Source organism: Mycteria americana, chromosome 2 (assembly GCF_035582795.1).
Source record: "Mycteria americana isolate JAX WOST 10 ecotype Jacksonville Zoo and Gardens chromosome 2, USCA_MyAme_1.0, whole genome shotgun sequence".
Classification (NCBI taxonomy): Eukaryota; Metazoa; Chordata; class Aves; order Ciconiiformes; family Ciconiidae; genus Mycteria; species Mycteria americana.
This window is the reverse complement of record NC_134366.1, coordinates 37,133,952-37,152,915: the sequence shown is the minus strand read 5'-3', so window position 1 is coordinate 37,152,915 and position 18,964 is coordinate 37,133,952. Positions and strand designations below refer to the sequence as shown.

The following is an 18,964-nucleotide window of genomic DNA, read 5'->3' as shown; positions in this document are numbered from 1 at the left end:
GAGGCTTCACTAGAAAGTATGAGACTCTGGTAGTAGGCATTGTGCAACACCTCCCCAGCCCCCTCATGTCATCCTCTCCTCAAGAAGGCTTCAAATTCCCTCTAAAATTGCTTACTCTTGTCACCTTCAAGGACACACCCCCAACACACTGTGCTCCTGCCCTAGATGATTCCCAGTAATTAGAGGAGTTGGGAGAAACAGGGACCATGTATCTATGGCAAACGGGGACAAGATGGTCCAAGCTTGGAGAACGGGGGCTTGCTGCTCCTCCTGCTATTGGATAAGGATTAAATTGTAGGAGAGGGAAAGAAGGAGAAGTTGTTATTTCTCCTAAGGAGATCATTCACTGGAATTTATTTTTCTTCTTTTTTCACTTTAAGTGGCTCTAGTAAACAATTTAGGTGATATGTTTAGTGTTTCCTGTTATCTTGGTCAAGTTAGAGGTGCAGTCATGTCAGACCAGTTTCCAACATACGACCTGTGGTTCTCATGAGTGCGAAAGGAGGTTTGAGTATCTTGTTAGCTCTAATACAAAGCCACTTAAGGCCTCCAGGATCTCAATTTTGGAGAATCTAAGGCAGAAATTACTCCATGCATGCCACACAACTTCAAACCCATAAAACCAGCCAACTTAATTCTAAAATGAGGTTACCTGCAAATCCTTCAGCTCCACAGTGCAGTAAACACAGTAACATACTGTCAACAAATAAACAGTCCATACTATCCACGCTGCCCACAGCATAAAGCATGTTCTCTTGGGACAACTTTGCCATGGATGTGGCATGTTGTGGATGTGTGCTGTGATGGAACAGACATTTTACAACCCTGGTGCTGAATTGCAAAATAACTTGTCTAGAGTCCAGTTTTCCAGTATGAGTATTTACCATGTGCAATCAGGTTTCTCCTTATGCAGCTGATTTTAAGTATTAACATATGAGATCTAGGCAATCATTTCAAGAATTTAATAATAACAAATGGAAGAAAAACACAATATGCTTTTTTATGGCAGTCTGGCTCACCAGCCTATCTAACAACCAATTCAATGTGCGCTTTAAGGGCACATTTAGTGTGCAGCCTGTATCCCATTCTGGGAAAGAACACACACGGGCAGTCCAGTGCTTTCACCGTGTGCAGCAAAGTGGCAGATGCCTTTTTAAAAAGTGCTGTTGGAAATTTGGCCTTAGGAATATAGATCTAACATAATCTTTGAAATTTCTAAAAACTTAACTGATGGGCAGGGTTCTAAAAGCATATTCCTAATTCAGACTGAACACAAATTAACATGTTCAATTTAGACCATAGACACTATGTACGTCAATAGATCTCATTGATGCATAACATCTCTTATGACCTGATCAACCACTTCAATAGACAGCACTTGATTTCAATGGGCCAAATGTCTCTAGTTGTACAAAACTATAAACAAGCATTATATGGTCCAAAAGGACCATTTAAGCAGAAGAATCCTTCTGAGGACACTGATACAAAAGAAAGAAACAAGCTGTTTTTATCTACTAGTGATGGAACATTCTGGCTGTTGTAAGTCCCTACTGTTATGGCTCTCAAATTTAGCTAATTAAGACATATTTCACCAGAAGAAAATATTTGTAAAGTCAGCGTGTCCCTAACAAGGAGCTATGTTGGTTAAAAAGGTTCACAAAAGAAATTCCCAACATTCTTCAAATATATTCAAATTACTTCCCTAATTAATATTAAGAATTGAAGCTTTTGAGACTGATGTCATAGGGAACAAAATCTTTTTGTTTTCTGATCATATAAAATGATGGCAGTTTTCTTTTCTGTACAGATTCTGAGCTCTCTATGAAAGCTTAATTTGAGAAAAATGAAAGTCATTTCAACCAAGGAGTTTATTCTATTTGCTTTAGCTACAATGGCCTTTCTAACATCCAATAGTATGTGCCTAGATGAACTGATGAAGTCCAGTCTGCAGAGCAGAGAAGACGGTGATGATAAATATTACAAGGTAAGATCTGTATTACTATGACATTATTTGGGGGAACTGTGGGTGAGATCCTGAGCACTTTGAATTTTTTGGCAAAGGCTCCCCTAACCTCATTGCACGGTATTCAGCATTACAGCACTAGCCGTATGAGAAAGGCTTGTTGAAAGAATTTTCAGGAAATTCATTTGCTTGGACACATATACTGTGTAAATCAATTCATGTTTCAATTTTCTTGCAATACAGCCTTGCGATCAGATTGAGACTTCTTCTGAAATGTTTCTTACTTACACAGTGGAGCCTCAATTAACATTCCTGTCAGGCGTTTTATGCACATAATATAACAGATACATTATTAATCCAAAATTAATAAAGGCATGCTTGTAACACTCAAAGAATAATGATAAACAGAGAACATTATAAATCTAATATAGTTAATGGTCTTAAAATTCTACTCTGGAAATTGACTATAAAAATATCTTTGCAGGGTTGCACATTTATTATGTCTCAATAGCTGCCAAATCAAATTTGCACAGTTCATCTGTATTATTTTTCTTGTCTGCCCTGCAAATACTCCCTGGGAAATGAGAGCCAACCTCTCTTTTTGACTCATCATCACTGGTGTAATAAAGATCCTGCAAACCAAAATACAACTTCAATTATGCTAGTGAAATCCTCTAGTCTTCATCTCGCTGTCTTTTATATACTTCAGATGGGGTGTGCAGGTGCAATCAGAGGGATAGTTTATTTAATATTTTAATCATGGAGTATGAACTAGAATGGTTCATTCCCCTTCTCTCCCATTAGCTGGAAAAGCTCCTGGGGAAGTCACCAAATGGGGATAAGGAACTGAAATTGGGATTAATAGCATTTGTGTCTTTAATGGAATTTAAAATACATATTTGTACGTATTTGTAATGGGTTGGAAACTTATTTTTGTTGCAAAAATAAGTGATTTTCAATATGCCCAGGGAAGGAATACTGCTATATAGGAAAGGGTCATGTTGGTATAGCTATTTTTCAGGCAACAGCTGCCCTTTACATCATGAGACAGGTAATATACTAGGCTCAGTTATTCATTGTATGCCAGCATAGACACAGAAAGTAGATTTTGGGCTGGTTGCACAAAAATTAGGAGCCCAGGAGCTCCTAATGCATCTTGTGTACTAGTGGAGGACTAAAGCAACTTAAAGCTCAGGGCAATCTCTATGCTGCAAGGCCAGAACAGGCATGATGTGGACTTGACCCAAACACTTGCCGTTCATTTCCCTGGCTGTTAGCCCAGCAGGATATCGGGTCAAAAGCATCCACCCAGTGCTTAGGAAGAAATGAGCTACACCTTCAGGTAGCTTGGCCCATCCTCCTGTTCATTCAGACCAGATGAGTAAGAGGCTGGGTCTGTGTCAAGTCACTAAATATAGTCAGCATCCTCCCTTCCAAACAGCTTCAGCTGGTGACACTAGCAAATATGGAACTGACAATGACTCCTGTCCACACTTAACTGATGGCACAGGTACCGACACCCATGCCCAGAAATATTTCCGATTGACACCATTTGAACAGCTGTGGATACTGATATGGAGATGTGCTCTTGTGGTCAGTGTACTGAAAAGGTAAGCAGGACAATGTCTGCATATGAAGCAATCCATATGAAGTAGCTCACACTACAATGGAGTTTAGCAAATACAGCTAAAAAGCATTAGATATCCAAAAAAGCGTGTTACCCAGCAGCTTTCTAAGGAGATATGAAAATGAATGCTTTGTGTTATTGGTAGCTGGAGTAATGCCCTATAAAATGATAGCATCATTTTTCTAATTATTTTTCTTTAGATTAAAGATAATATCTTGGAAGAAAAGCAGAGAAGTCTCAATTTTGAAGAAATGAAAGACTGGGGATCAAAAAACATCATTAAAATGAACCCTCCTACAGTAAACAAGATGCCAAATTCAGCTGCTAATTTACCTCTTAGGTTTGGAAGAAATTATCCAGAAGAAAGAAGCATTAAACCAATTGCTAATTTGCCTCTGAGATTTGGGAGAGCTTTTGGAGAGAACATACCTAGGCGTGCTCCAAAGGTATCACACAGGCTTGGGAGATCTCCACTTGTTAAAAGTCCCAGTCAATCACTTCTAAATTTGCCACAGAGATTTGGGAAGCCACTGTCCATCAATCTGTCTCAAGATGTTCAGGGATCTGAACCAGGTAATATTACGCAAGTGTTCAAGCCATATATTAAAATGCATATTAAATCAGGTTAGCCAGACTATACAACCAGATTTCCTCAACGGATATTCCCTCAGCATTTCAATATGAGTCCAATTTGCCAAAAGAAAGATCTGCAATTCATCAAATCAAAAAGTCTCATCACAAGAACTACCACAGAATCTCTTTATGAAATCTTTTCTAATGAGAAGATGCCAAATAGCCAAAGCTGAAAATGTTCATATGACAAAATTAGGTTTGACAACACTTTTTTAGATCAGGTTTCATTTTGAAAAGTTTAAAGCTTTGGTGAAAAAGGTTCAGAATCATTAAAATATCCCATTTCAGCACTATAAAATGACCAAATAAAACTACCTGAAAATTACTCTTTCATTTTCTAAATTTATGCAAATTAGATTAAAAAAAAAGACAAAATTCCAAGCTGAATTGCAATCTTTTGAAAATGCTGGTTTTTTTCTCATCCGAACCTATTTTTTTTTTTTCAGATTGTCTTACTGCGGCAATGTTTGAGATTTTGATTTTTCATGCCAAGTTAAGATGAAAATTTTTTTTTCACATCTCAGAAATTTTTTTAGAATAGGGAAAATATTTCCTGCCCATTACTAAGAAAAATTTAAACCAGCTCTTCAATAACAGTCCTTCTTATCATATCTGCTGCTTTATCTGAACTGTCCATTTGTTTTGGAACCAAGTTTCAGTTGGCTACCCCTGACTTGCATCCGACACATGCATAAAGTAGAAGTTCAGGCCAGGAAAGATAACTTATATATCAGAAGCCAAGATTCTTTCTTATTTAATTTGATTCCTTTCATTCCTTTCTCACTGTCTTACCTGATTATAACAGATTATGTTTTATTTTTCTTATATTTTTAGGGATGTGAATTCTAACAGCTACATTAATGCTGGAATGAAATCATGAAGACAGAAGCTGAAAGACTTGGAAAAGCTGCAATGTGTTTTCAAAACTAAAGGTCATGAAAAGAAAACATATGAGAACCGAAATGCAAACCTGTCTTCATGTTATGAATAATGTATTTATTCTGTACAAACCCTTGATGTATAAGGCAATGATAATTATAGTGATCATTGTAGTACTTTACTTCAGTGGCAGTGTAGTATAGATTCTATTTACTTCTGTCCAACTTGTCCTGTTGGTTGTAAAACCTAATTTCAGAACAATGGCTGTATAATTGAAAGCATTTTAAGCAAAATTAGAAGCATAGTATGAATAAAGAAGCATGGTACAAATAAAAAGAAGCCTGCGATGTGAATAAGAAACAGAAGCAGGACCAAAACCACCGGTATCCTTTGTGTCATATGCAGCTAAAGAAAATCAAGTAAAATGTAGAGAAAGCACTTTTCCTGTTGTTTATGAGTCATGTTAGATATAAATCTGAAAGGCGACTTGTCAAGAATTTGCCACAAATAAAACCTAGCTTCTTGGACCCCCACAGAGGAATAACATCTAACCAAAGTCATATTGTAATGCAATTATCTTGGATTTTATATCTCAGATAATGCCCTCCCTAATATCCTACAAGATCTGCCCTGTGGGTGTCCCAGTTTCTCTGTTAACGTGAATGACACTACAGCTACCAGATACACACGTGGAAGGGGCTACTCCATTATAAGCCCATATTTCCATTTCATATTTCTTATGAAAACCATTCCCTTCTAAGTGGAATATTGTGTGTTTAGGCTTCCTCCAAAACTGAGTTTTCAGTAAGCTTTGAAGAGAAGCTGAATTCACACCTGGTACAGGGAAGCCAGGATACAGGGAAGTAAGGGATTCTTTCTTCTGCCCTCAGATGCTGCATTACCTTGACACCAGGTCTGGCCAATGATGGGGCTAGGCATCCCCAAAAAAAACACACCACACGTACATTCACACACTATACAGCCACTGCTGACTACCAACAGACAAGAGAGCAGCACCTTTACAGTCTCCACATACACACCAACAAGACTCACATAAACATACAAATGGGCTGATCCTCTTCTCACTCACAGGCTAATCAGACTGAAAGCTTGCTAGCATATCTCCCATCCAAACACACGCAAACAGGTCCCTCCAGTAGCTGTTCCAGACCAGTGGTCTCTCCAGCAGGTGGCTCTCAGACCCTTGGTCCCTCCACCGTCCCGACCTATGGTCTCCCTGGTAGCTGGCTCCTGCACCTCTTCTGCTAACCGGTTAGTCCAGCTTTAAATTCATATTAGAATCACACACACAGATGGGTCCCTTCATCAGCAGCTGTTAGATGCTCAGTCTGTTCGATAGTTGGTATCCAGACAATCAGTCTCTCCAGTTGCTAGCCCTCAGACCTGCAGGTCCCTTTGACCCTTGGTCTCTATCTCCAGTTGCTGGCACTCAGACTACTCACTCTACTCACCAGCTAGCCTGGCTTGAAATTTGCTAGCTGATCATACACACACATAATACACAGAATAGAGAGCACATTCACATAGGAAAACATGCAATTATTGAGTTTAACAAGGGGATAGGACACAGGGCATTGCCTGACAAAAAACACCGACAGCAGCTTGACTGCATGCAGCTGACCTCTTTTATTCCCCCTGTTCTCCATTTTCCCATGCTTGTTCTTCCCCCATCTATCTTGATCCCTCCTTTTGACTGTCTTTGGCTCTCCCCTAAACGTCCCAAAATAAGTTTAGCACTTTCTCACATCCCTTAAAACATCCCATAATAAGTTTTATGTGATCCTGCAAGCCCTCTCAAATATTCCATTGTGAGTTTGCTCTTTCCCATGAGATCCACGATAACCAGTTACAGAGCTCTGGCTGAACCTCCTCAAGGCGCTGAGTGGTTCCTTTAAGGTCCTATCAATCAGTGATCTACGAGTTCTGCTCTTTGTTACTGTCTTGTTATCTCCTCTTCCTCGGGGTCTGGGTATCTGAGAGTTTAATTTATTACTTCTCCAGTCTCTTGTCTTAGTCTTTTATGCTGAATAACCAGTAACCTGATATCCTTACATTCCATATATCTTTAGAGGAACCTGGAAAAAACCCTGATCAAACTGATCCTTTTTATCAGATAAATTAATAGTTGGGACAGAGCCTGGGTTGCTGTTCCTCTACAAAGTTAACGTGGCTACTTGAAACACAACACTATTCAACCTGTAGCTGGTGAATTGAATTCAATCCAAAGCAGTGAGACCACAGTCCTGAGAATATCTAGTCTCTCTACTCACTTAGACTTGAAATATCAAAGAGATAGGGACATCTAAACAGATTATAAACAAAAAGATTGTACCTTTTGAAAGTAAGAGTCCCAAACCAATCTTTGGGATTCTCTCCGAGGCTCAGAAAACACTTTACCTAACAACTGCTGGTGAAACACCAGTTTTGCAGCATAACACTTGGGTACTGCAGTGAAGTCCATGATGAAGGACACTGGTCAACAAATTGTCTATGTGGGGGAAAGTCCAGGACCCAAGGTATGAAGTAGAAGTCTTGCCATTGCCTGCCAGCAGAACAGGATGTTATACTTCCTGTAGTCAGGAAAACTGTGGGATTTTTTAGTGATTTACAATCAAATGAACAGCAGAAGGAAATGCCTTGAACTTTGAGTTGTGTACTGGTCCTGCAAACCTCACTGTACATCACGTGAACCAAGAGCAACCAGGATTTGTGAGAATCCCTGAGCAGCAATAGGAGCTGCTTTTTTTAAGGCACATATCACCTAGCAACAGGGAAAGGGTACACATCAATTGGCATTAATGATGGCTGCTATGGGAGGAAAGCAGAAGCTCAAACATTGGTCCAGCAGCAAGTACAATTAGGCTGCCCTCTTATTGCAAGCTCCACAGCACAGATACAGGAGATGGCTGTTGATTTATTTTCCCTCAGCAGAGGAAGAGCTAGGTGAAAAGTACATAAAGGAGGAATTATGCTATACTGTGCAAAATTTCTGTTTGGTTTGAAAGCATGTGAGCCAAGAAAACAATCACTGGCTAGTGCAATGGGAAGAGAAGGGGTACAACAGGCACCATACATTGCTATAGCTATTACTCACCAGATTATTTATTATCCATATACAGGTATTATTCATGAATTGGGAAAAAGCAAGGAAAGGACTCAAGTAAATCAAGTGACAGACTATCGAGGCTTACTGGCATGAATTCTAGTAGGGTTCAGGAGCTCCCAGCCTTTCCTGCCATACACGTAATATTTATGTTTGTTATTAAAGCCTCCATGCAAAAACACCACCAGGCTTATTTTAGATTCTGACTTAAGCTTATAGAGAGGACAGCTGACAATCTACTGATTAATTTGTAAGTCCGAGGGCTCACCATGTTGTTGATTTCAAGATATCATTTGGACAGATTTAGTGGAATGTAAAGATACACTGTTGTTTTACCCTCAGAAGGAGCCAAAGACTTGGGCATCTGGCATTTGAAATCTTTCAGTCTTAGATTCACTTCAACTGCTTTTGCAGATGCCTTTTGCATTTTCTTCAAAAGATGACAACTGGGCTAGCCTTGGCCATCACAGACCACTGGAAATTTCAAAACACTAAAAAAGACATTTTAAAAATTACCGTCTCTTGAAGAGTATCCATTTGAAGGAATTGGAAATGTTTTCATTAGTGACAGTCACTAAAGTACATCTAGCACAGATGCATGGACACCCGTAGATATCCAATTCGCACTTGTGCTGCTCTCCTGATGACATAAGGTGTAGAAGGGCCTCAGCTAGTGCCACTCAGATCTTTTGTAGCACAGAATATGGATGAGAAAAATCTGTGCTATTAGGATGGGAAAAAGAGGCTTAAGGTATCCTTATGTGTATTTTATCTCAAAGAATGATGGACAATGTAAAATACATTTTTTCTTCTTTTCATACCTATGCACATGGATCCTATGAAGTGATTAGCCAGAAGTTCGGTCCTATGGCCTTACCTTGAACCATATCCAATTAAAATTTTGGTGAAAATCAGCAAAAAATAAGTTTCTCTTCCCAATTATCCACTTAGAGCCCTAGAGTTAACTGGTGGAAGAAATAGTCTAGGTAGGCTTTCAGGAAACTCAGATATATTTGTAGGCTACCATTGTACTTGTATTATAAGAGAAGTACATGGTTTCAATAGTTTTCTAAAACCAGAAGGTATTAAATGCTATTCAAGTTCATTCCATCCCTTTATGACCATCCTCCAACTTGCTGATAGTGCATAAACTAAAAGGAAAAACAGAAGGTTGTTTCTAATGTTTCCAAGTCTTAAAAAAGGAGTCAGGTGATTAAGACAGACATAGGTCAGAAAAACCTTGCACAGGAAAATTAATTTTGCTACATCCCAGATTTTCAGAGGCACCCAAGTACTGCTTTGTCTCACACAGCAGCACCTCAGCAGATAATTATTTCTTTTAAGGCCCTACTTGCAACAGCAGGTTGGACCAGATGATCTCCAGAGGACCCTTCCAACGCAGACTTTTTTGTGATTCTACGATACTTCAAGCTTGGGAGATGCAAAAGCTAAGACAAAACTGTTACTTCACAAAGGAATCTTTATTTCTATCTCCTTATATACCTTTATAACTTTGACCCCAAGTCCCTCACCAAGTGTAGGTCACTTGGCATAGCAGAAGGTTTCCTAGTCAACAGCAGTAATGGTGCAGGTAAGTAGGAGCCTTTAACTGTTCCCATCTTCTGGACCTTGCTGACCACTTAGCTCTTTCCCCCTATTTTGTCATATTCAGGACACTGGTTCTGGTTTTGAAGCTTTTGCACCTAATATATTTATCTCATCTCTGATGCTCATAACAATTGACTTCTACCACACTTATCAATTACCATGTTCATTGTCCTTAGTATGACATCCAGCTACTTTGTCTCTTGCAGTACATTGAAAATTATAGGCACAAGCCAGAAAACAAATAGAAGTCAGTTTATGGTTCAGCAAACAGAGTTGAAAGCAAAGCATGGATCAGAAACTTCCCTCTTTCACTTCTCTCAGAATTCCAGCAATTCAGAAGGACTCAGAGGGATCATCTTACATATATAGCTAGAGGCAGCCAACAACCAAATAAGGGATATTTTCAATCCTTTCAATTACAGCTTCACATTCTAACTATTGCAAAACATTTATTCTCCTTTCTCCTCACATATATTTGATACCTCAGCCATAATGAAAGAAATGGTTAAATGTTAGAAACAGGAGCTAAACTCCACATGCTGCATACCATAGCACAGATATGCACAATGCAATACATATATTGTAGGGCACATTAAGTCATCGTATCTGCCTTTGCAAATACCACATTTGTGCATATACTGGTAACAAGTAATAGATGAGCAGTGGTTCAAAAACAGAGGCAACTATTAGGCATATCCTAACTCAAAACTCTGCTTGGGTTTTGACCCTTAGTTCCTAAAGCCACCCTGCCTCACATCAAAGAAAACTTATTAAATTACTTTGCATCACTGAGATTCAAAGTATACAATAGGTCACTTATATCTCTGAGGAGTGTTATACTAAATTTTTCCATTGAAAACAAATAGATTTACAATTTGTGGAGATGCTAAACAGAGCCAGTAAGGTCTGATGAGCTCCATGTGCTGTTCATTCCCAGCAGGGCTTAGCTGGCCCATTTGCATGAATTAGTGAAGGAGAAAAGAGAGGAACTTTTTAAAATTAGCTGCTTCTCTTAGCTGCTCAACTCCATGGGTACGTAAAATACATCTGCATCTTGGGGTAATAAAAGTGTTTAGAATTAACTATATTGTATGACCAACATGGAGAATTTTATTTGTAAAGGAATGGAGACAAACTTCCTTTTAACCCTACTGTTGAAGAGAGAGGCTCAAGGAAAAAATAAAAGCATATGTTGGGTGCTGAGCTTGTCTTTGAGTGCGGTTACCTTTTTGACTAAGTACCTACTTGCCCTTAGAGACCATCATAAATTCTGAGAGCTGCAAGTTTGCCTCTCCTTCAAGAGGCATTTCACATGAAATGGTACAGCCTAATTCAGCAGCTGATTTCTTTTGGCACCTATGAAAGAAAAGTCAGAAGTTTAGTTTAGATGCCTGTGAAGAAATTAAATACCAGTGAAGGTACACTGGCGTGCCTATAGTGTAGTTATACTGGGATCACATATGGCTTATGAAGTCTTGAAATAAGGAAGTGCGAATGCAGGTGATTCTGAATTGCTCTTGAACTAGAAGTGTCAGTCTTGTGTGGAAAGAGCAGGGGAGGGGAAAGAGCAGACGGTCGTCAGAAGGTACTTCCCGTGCCGGCTTGTCTCAGTATACCACCGTATGCTTCTCGAAGTTCCATATTTCAAGACATTTCCTAACAGATGTATTCCTGCATGTATTTATACTGCATATGAATTTTTGAATCCCCAGGGGTGGTCTGGAGGATTGCAGAGCGCACCCCCATCTCAAATTTATAACTAGTGATAAATTCTTTTTGGGTCTCGGAAATTTCCCTCTCGTGCTAAGTGCAGATGGTGCACAGTTTGGCACTGGTACACAGCAGCGCAGGCTGTGCCTGTGCAGTGGTGATTTTCCTAGTTACCCCAGAAATCACAGAGATGAGAATACAGTAACTTGGGCTGACTGTGAAAAGGGGCACATAGGAGAAAGTTTGCAGGTAATGTATAAAGTAAAGGCTTTTTTCCCCCCCTGTTTTCCAACATGTAACAGCAAAATACTCTCATCTTGTTAGTATTATCTTGACAGGGAATAATCTATTCTTGTTTTGTATAATACTGTTCTTTTAAATCACTATTGCATTATATGGTCTCACATGTCTGCTACAAAATTTCTTGTTCAGATCCTCACCAGCTAACAAGCACTAGAAACACCACTGTGCATGCATGTATGCCTATTCTGCCTCTGTATACTTGATTGTCAGAAAAGGTGATAAGCAGCAGCTCACTTTGGCCTTAACTGAAGCTATACAACCCTCTACAAGCCTGTATTTGATAGCATTATTCATACAAGGGATACATGGTAACCTTTAAACTCTATAGGATGTTTGAAAAATATAAATTGGCATTATGGTCTGATCCTGCCCTCAGTCCCAGATAAATCTAAAGTAACTCCACTGGAATCAATGTATTTATGGATTGATTGACATGACATGGAAACTGAGTGCAATTTAACTTATAAATAAGTTAGAGAATCACTGAAGGCATGAAGAAACTGCTGCATGCAATTATGCAACATTTTTCATGTGAACAGGCCAAAAGTGAGGCAAAGGCCCTTGAACTAAAATTACCTCAGTGGCTAGAAAAGAAATGATCTTTACTTGTTTCTTCTAACATGCCCCATCTTCACATTCTGGGTTATGAGATAAAACTAAGAAAATTGTATGCATTTAATTTGACAATCTAAACAGTCAACTGCTGTACTCAAATGAAAGATACACATAAGTACATTGTATGCAGAAAAACTGGCTCGGAGATACAAAATTTTATGTTTGTTCTCTAAAGCAAAAGCAAGATGTTTGGGATTATGGAAATGCAATGCAAGTCTTCGAAATTCCCGTCGTTGCAAAACTGCAAAACTGGCCTGTGGCCACGAGAGGGCAGAAAGAACAGTCCTCGTAAAGCTTCATTTTGGGGAGAATCATGTATTCCCTACAGAACCTGGGCTGTTCTGTAGAGAAATTAGGGGCTGCTGGAGGAGTTAGGAAAATGCAAACTACACAGTTAGCTTTACAAAAGGTATCTCATGAACTTTCAACGTTAACAAAGTCTGGTCATATTCAACTTTCCATTTTTAAATAACTATTCCTAGAACAACTAAATTAAAAAAAAAAAATCCCAGTGGCATTTGGCATAAAGCCTGAAAAGAGCATTTCTTGAAGTGTATATTAAGCTGTGTATCAATGCTTTCTAACTTTTACCTTTTAGCACTGGCTTAAGGATAAGAATATGTAACATTTCTCACTTAAATAAACAGCATGTTTTGGCTCTTTTTGGATCCAAATGCACGTGTAGTTCTCACAACATCAAAATCAGTGAGAAGTCCAGAGGATGACATCTCAGTCCACTGAAATGCTCACACCCCTTTATTTTGTCCATCACAATTAGGGGAAAAATATGAATTAGAGAAATGACTTTTCTCCCTATTTAGCTGAGCTGGCCTCACCTTTTCTCAGCCCACAGCCTGTAGATAACAGAAACACTGATTTAGTCAGTTAGAAATGACCTTTCCATTTTCTGTTTCCACTGGCTACGTCACATTACAACACCTGAAGCATATTCATTTTCAGCATGGAGGGGGTACTGGTTTAACAACTGCCTCTGCAAATCCTCATCTTTTCTGCATTAGTCAACAGCAAGGTTAAATGAGCTCTGACCTGAGATCGTACACCTACCAGAGCCAAACACAAATTACTATTTTATCTGTCTGTCAGAGCCATCAAGCGACTTTATTCCCTGGGAGATGAATATTTTGCTTAAGAAGGCAGATTATGCTTCCAATTCAAGAGGTGCCTTGTTGCAAGACTCCTTCCTCTCTTTGCTCCAGAAAAAGGGATAGTTTTCTTTATGCCACTTTCCACATAACTGCCACAGCACGGGGACACCTTCAACAGCCCTTGATTGCGGGATTGTAGGAGCAAGAGTCAACAGGGCACTGCTGTAAGAGAGGAAAACTGTGGGCAAGATCTCAAGAAAAGCCACAGAGAGGTAGAAATGGAAGGACTACACGGGGAACTCAGTGCAGAACATCTTTAATATGCTTGAGTAGATAGCTCAGTAAAGTTGTCAGGCTTGTAATTCTCATTTTTAGGAATCCGTTGAGGTCACCTTTTCTTAGGTTTCCTGAATAGCCTTAAATGATCATGCTTCTTAATGGCACCTCATTTCTGCTTTTGCCTTCTGACTTCCACAGCATTTTAGAAGTAGAACTGGTTGTGAAAAGCTTATTCTCTATATTCTTCATGACACAAGACAGGACCAAAAGTGCAAGAGTGTTTGAAAAGCCTTTAAAACACACATACACAAGTCTATGGGCCCTGATGCCATGAGTGCTGAGGGAGCTGGCTGATAACATCGCAAGGCCACTCTAAATCCTGAACAATCATGGCAACTGGGAGAGGTGTCTGAGGACTGGAAGAGAGAAAATGCCATGTGTATCTTCAAAAAGGGCAAGAAGGAGGCTACAGGCTGGTCAGCCTCACCTCCATCCCTGGGAAGGTGATGGAACAATTCATCCTGGAAACCACTTCCAGGCACATGAAGGACAAGAAGGTGATTGGGAGTAGTTAGCATGGATTCACCAAGGGGAATTCATGCTTGACCAACCTGATGACATTCTACAATGAAATGACTTACTTGGTAGACAAGGGAGAGCAATGGATATTGTCTATTTTGTCTTCAGTAAGGCTTTTCACACTGTTCGCCATAAAATCCTCATAGAGAAGCTGATGAATTATGGTCTGAATGAGGAGACTGAAAACTGGCTGAATGGCTGGGCCCAGGGAGTGATGATCAGTGGTACAAAGTCTAGTTGGAGGCCAGTAATGAGCAATGTACCCCAGGGGTCAATACTGGGGCCAATGTCTTGGCCCCATTGAACAATACTGTTCAATGTCTTCATTAATGATCTGGATGATGGGGCAGAGTGCATCCTCAGCAAGTTTTGCTGATGATGCAAAATCAGGAGGAGTGGCTGATACACCAGAGGGTCATGATGCCATCCAAAGGGACCTCAACAGGCTGGAGAAATGGATTGGCAGGAACCTCATGCAGGTCAACAAAGGTAAGTGCGAAGCCTTACATATGGGGAGGAACAACCCCAGGCACCAGTACATGCTGGGGGCTGACTGACTGGAAAGCAGCTTTGCAGAAAAGGACCTGGGGGTCCTGGTGGAAACCAAGTTGGACGTGAGCCAACAACATACCCTTACTGCAAAGAAGGCAAATGGTATCCTGGACTGCATGAGGAGGCGTGTGCCAGCAGGTTGAGGGAAGTGATCCTTCCCCTCTACTCAGCACTGGTGAGGCCACACCTGGAGTACTGTGTCCAGTTCCAGGCTCCCCAGTACAAGGGAGAGGTGGACATACTGGAGAGAGTCCAGTGAAAGGCCACTAAGATGATGAAGGTTCTGGAACATCTCTTCTATGATGAAAGGCTGAGAGAGCTGGGACTGTTCAGCCTAGAGAAGAAAAGGCTCAGAGGGGATCTCATCAATATGTACAAATATCTGCAGGGAGGGTTCAAAGAAGATGGAGCCAGGCTCTTTTGAGTGGTGCCCAGTGACAGGACTAGAGGCAATGGTCACCAACTGAAACGCAGGAGGGTCCACCTGAACATAAAGAAACACTTTTGACTGTGAGGGTAACTGAGCATTGGCACAGGTTGCCCAAGAGAGGCTGTGAAGTCTCCCTCCTTGGAAACATGGTCCTAGGCAGCCCGCTTTAGGTGTCCCTGTCTGAGCAGGGGTTGGACCAGATGACCTCCAGAGGTCCCTTCTAATCTCAACCATTCTGTGATTACATGATTTTGTGATATCCATCTTTCCCTGTCCCCTGTCACATCAGCACAGAACAGCCACTGTAGCCTGGTAAGGGAGCTATACAGGGAGGTATCAGGGACCTTAGGCCTCCCAATTAGTTGTTTCCCAAAGAAACTCACTAACCTGGTGATACAGGTTGCAGAGATACATCCAACTTAGGTACTGATAGATTTACATGTGGGGTGACCTCTCCTGTGTAAAGATTTAGAGGGTAGAAATGATGTCCTAAGCCTTTTTCCTCCAGTCAGCACACCCTCTATAATAACAACTAAAGCAGGTTATTCCCACAGTATGTTAAAACCACAACTCTAAATCTTCCATAGTATTTTTTTGGAAGGAAATAACAGAGTTTTTCAACAGCGTAGTAATTAATGAAATGAAGGAAAAGATTCTGCTGAGCCTTTCCATACATTCAGCTCTAGACTAAGACAAAGCATAAAAAAGAATCACTGAAAATATTTTTTTTTTTCAGAATATCTTAAACTTCTGAACTCTAGGAATTACTGATACAGTTATATCACTTCTACATGGCACAAACATTAAAGTTCACTTTAATGTGATGGCCAAGCCATCCATGTTAAAAACAAACTAGTGGTCCAAAATCATAATAAACCTATTACTGGCTCCACTGGATAATAATAACACGACAGTGCATTTAATAGGTATTCAGAAAAGCTATTTATGTATTATCACTTGCCAAAAGACTTGCTTCCAGCTTCTTTCACACTGCTTTTCCAAGAAAAGTAGGACCTCCAGCTAATTTTGCCCTGTCTGGTGAAAGAAACAACAGAACAAAAACACTCTTTTCAAATGCATCCATTTATTTTGATACCAATTCAACTCAAACAAAAACCACATTGACAGAAAAGAAAAGGTCAGCAGAAGAAAGTAAAACAGATCAAAATCTATCACCATGTCTGTCAAACACAGGAAGGCAGAAACATCCAGCAAGCCAACTAACCAGAATCCAAGCTCCACCAGTGGCCAGGTCCAACTATCTCGAAGAATGGTGTGAAAATCCCACACAAGACCTAAGCAAACAATATTGATATCTCCGAGAATGGGAATAAGAAGTGGCAATTCACAGAAGTCCTGCTGCTGTGCTGCCTGCCTTATTTGAAATGTTCTAGGCTCAGCCAATTTGTCAAGAATTGAACTGACACCCACAGGACTTCACTCAATTCTTCCCAATCAAATTTTCTGTAAAGAACTGGCTTTTGGCTTGGCTTGTGGCTATATTTACTGCTTTATTCAGGAGAGGTAAAACAGCCCATTACCTACTTGTGTCTTGGATCCCAGCTCCCAAGCGTGTTCTAACATCCTCCCCCCTGACGCACTAGGTAACCATCTGCTGACATCACCAGCTGCCTCGTTCTGTGTATCACCCCAAAAGATCCCCAACACCCTCTCGCTGTGATGTCAAGTACTACCAGAACACAGGCCAAAGCATACTCCCAGTGCACTGCACTGAATGAGAAGGCAGGCTTAGTTCACAGATCTGCTCTATGCAGTTCCCTGTGTCTTCTGAAGACAGACGGACAATAAAGCTTGGGAGAGAGGGGCTACTCCCCAGATATTGTCTCCTGCTTTGGAATAAAGGGTTTTGTAACACAAAGGGTTTCTTCGGGGTTTCGTAGACACATATTTGAAAGGTTGTTACATTTAGAAATGAAGTTTTACTTAGGTATCATTCCTCAGGACATAAATGTATCGTTTTCCTGTACCTTCCCGCCTTCCCCCACAAGAAGCTTTTCCTCATGAAAAGGCATATAGTGAGATAATTCATTCTCTTAGCTGAGGATTTCTGAAAGCTCTGGGGCTGAAATGTGAACAATCGTGTCACCTGCTTTGGAGAGACATCATCCTGGAAACTAGTCATTTCCTTTGTGGGTGATTTCCCCGGGATCAGTAAGGACTTGGGACTTCACTCCTGCCAGCACCTGGCTCCACCTGACTTCATAATCTTTCTCCTTCTGTTATCCTCCCCTATCTATTGCCAGCCCTCTAGCCTGAGTGGCCTCACTGAGCTATAACCCCCTTGGCTTCTTCTGCCAAGAAATTGGGCCAGTTTGCCAGCGAACAGAACTGGACAGACAGTGGGTGTCCTTCTGCATGCGTTGGACTGTGTCCAGAGAGCGTTGTTCATAGGGATGCCTTGACTTTTGGTCTGGATCCTGCTGCTAAAGGTAGGTGTCAATGGCGGGGAACTTGAGGTTCCCAAGCCAGCCACCTGGAAACGCTGTGCAATGAACTATGTTTCTGGAGCTGAAGGCAGGTTTTAGGATTTGTGTGGTGGCTTTGGACTAGTGCAGCTGCAGGGACATGGGATGTATATGTTCAGAACCCTTTTGATGAGGGGGTATGGACTGCTACCTATCAGTGGGGCTGGTGTTGGTATGATGTGTAAGACTGCAGATGGGTGTAAGTCTGTATGTACATTGTGGATTTGGAGCTGAATCCAGTCAGATCACGATCTGGTGCTATGGACAATGGTTGAAATGCCAGGAGACTGATGAAGTAAAATCGGTGGCATAGATCCCTGCCTCAGCGCACAGCTGCTGTCGTGGAGCTGCAAAGAGAAGCTGTGAACTGTGGCACCGCCCTATATGTGCAACAGACAGTGGCAAAAAAAGCTACTAGTCACAGGCCCCAGCTGTAATTGTGGCAGCCAGAAATACATTTCCCAGAAAGGTTAATCAAGCTGGATAGAGAGGAAATTCTGCTAGGGTCTGAACAGTGTGGACTCAGAACTGCACTACATTACAGAACCACAGCTGGAAGAAAAGTCTGGCTTCTGTTTCTTGCCCACTTGCAGATTGTGAATCACAACTCACTCTGAACATTTTTCTCTTTGCAAGGCAGTAGTACTTGAATCTGAGTCATCAGTATAAGATTCCCATAGTGCTCATGTAGGTACCATAGCAGACCACCTAACACTCTAGAAACTGCCAGCATGACAGAATTCATTTGAATTTTTTCACTTGAACATGCTACATCAGCTTCTTTTCTTACAATACATATGGCCCAAACCCCCAGACATCATAGAAGAATAACATATTTCAAATATTTTCAAATTAGTTTCCTATTTTAATAAGGCAAAGCAAAATCTTTTGCATTTCACTGACATAAGCCTGAAAAGAAGACGGCTTGATCAAAATACCCTTTTTGTCAAAGCTTTGCCAAAGTCAGGATAGCAAACATGTACCAGTAAGATAAATGTATATTGCTCCTTTCTCCTTGAGACTCTCTTCAGACTCCTCTTGCCATTATAAGATCCATATCCAAAAGCTAG

At 40.6% G+C, this 18,964-nt stretch overlaps 1 protein-coding gene across 1 annotated transcript; it reads left to right on the top strand.

Annotated features, from left to right (window-relative positions):
- The first annotated feature begins 1,843 nt into the window (after positions 1 to 1,843).
- Positions 1,844 to 5,065, top strand: NPVF (neuropeptide VF precursor). Its single transcript, XM_075495429.1, has 3 exons — positions 1,844 to 1,984; positions 3,791 to 4,163; positions 5,058 to 5,065. The coding sequence occupies exons 1-3, from the start codon at positions 1,844 to 1,846 to the stop codon at positions 5,063 to 5,065; spliced, it is 522 nt and encodes a 173-aa protein (XP_075351544.1).
- Positions 5,066 to 18,964: the final 13,899 nt, after the last annotated feature.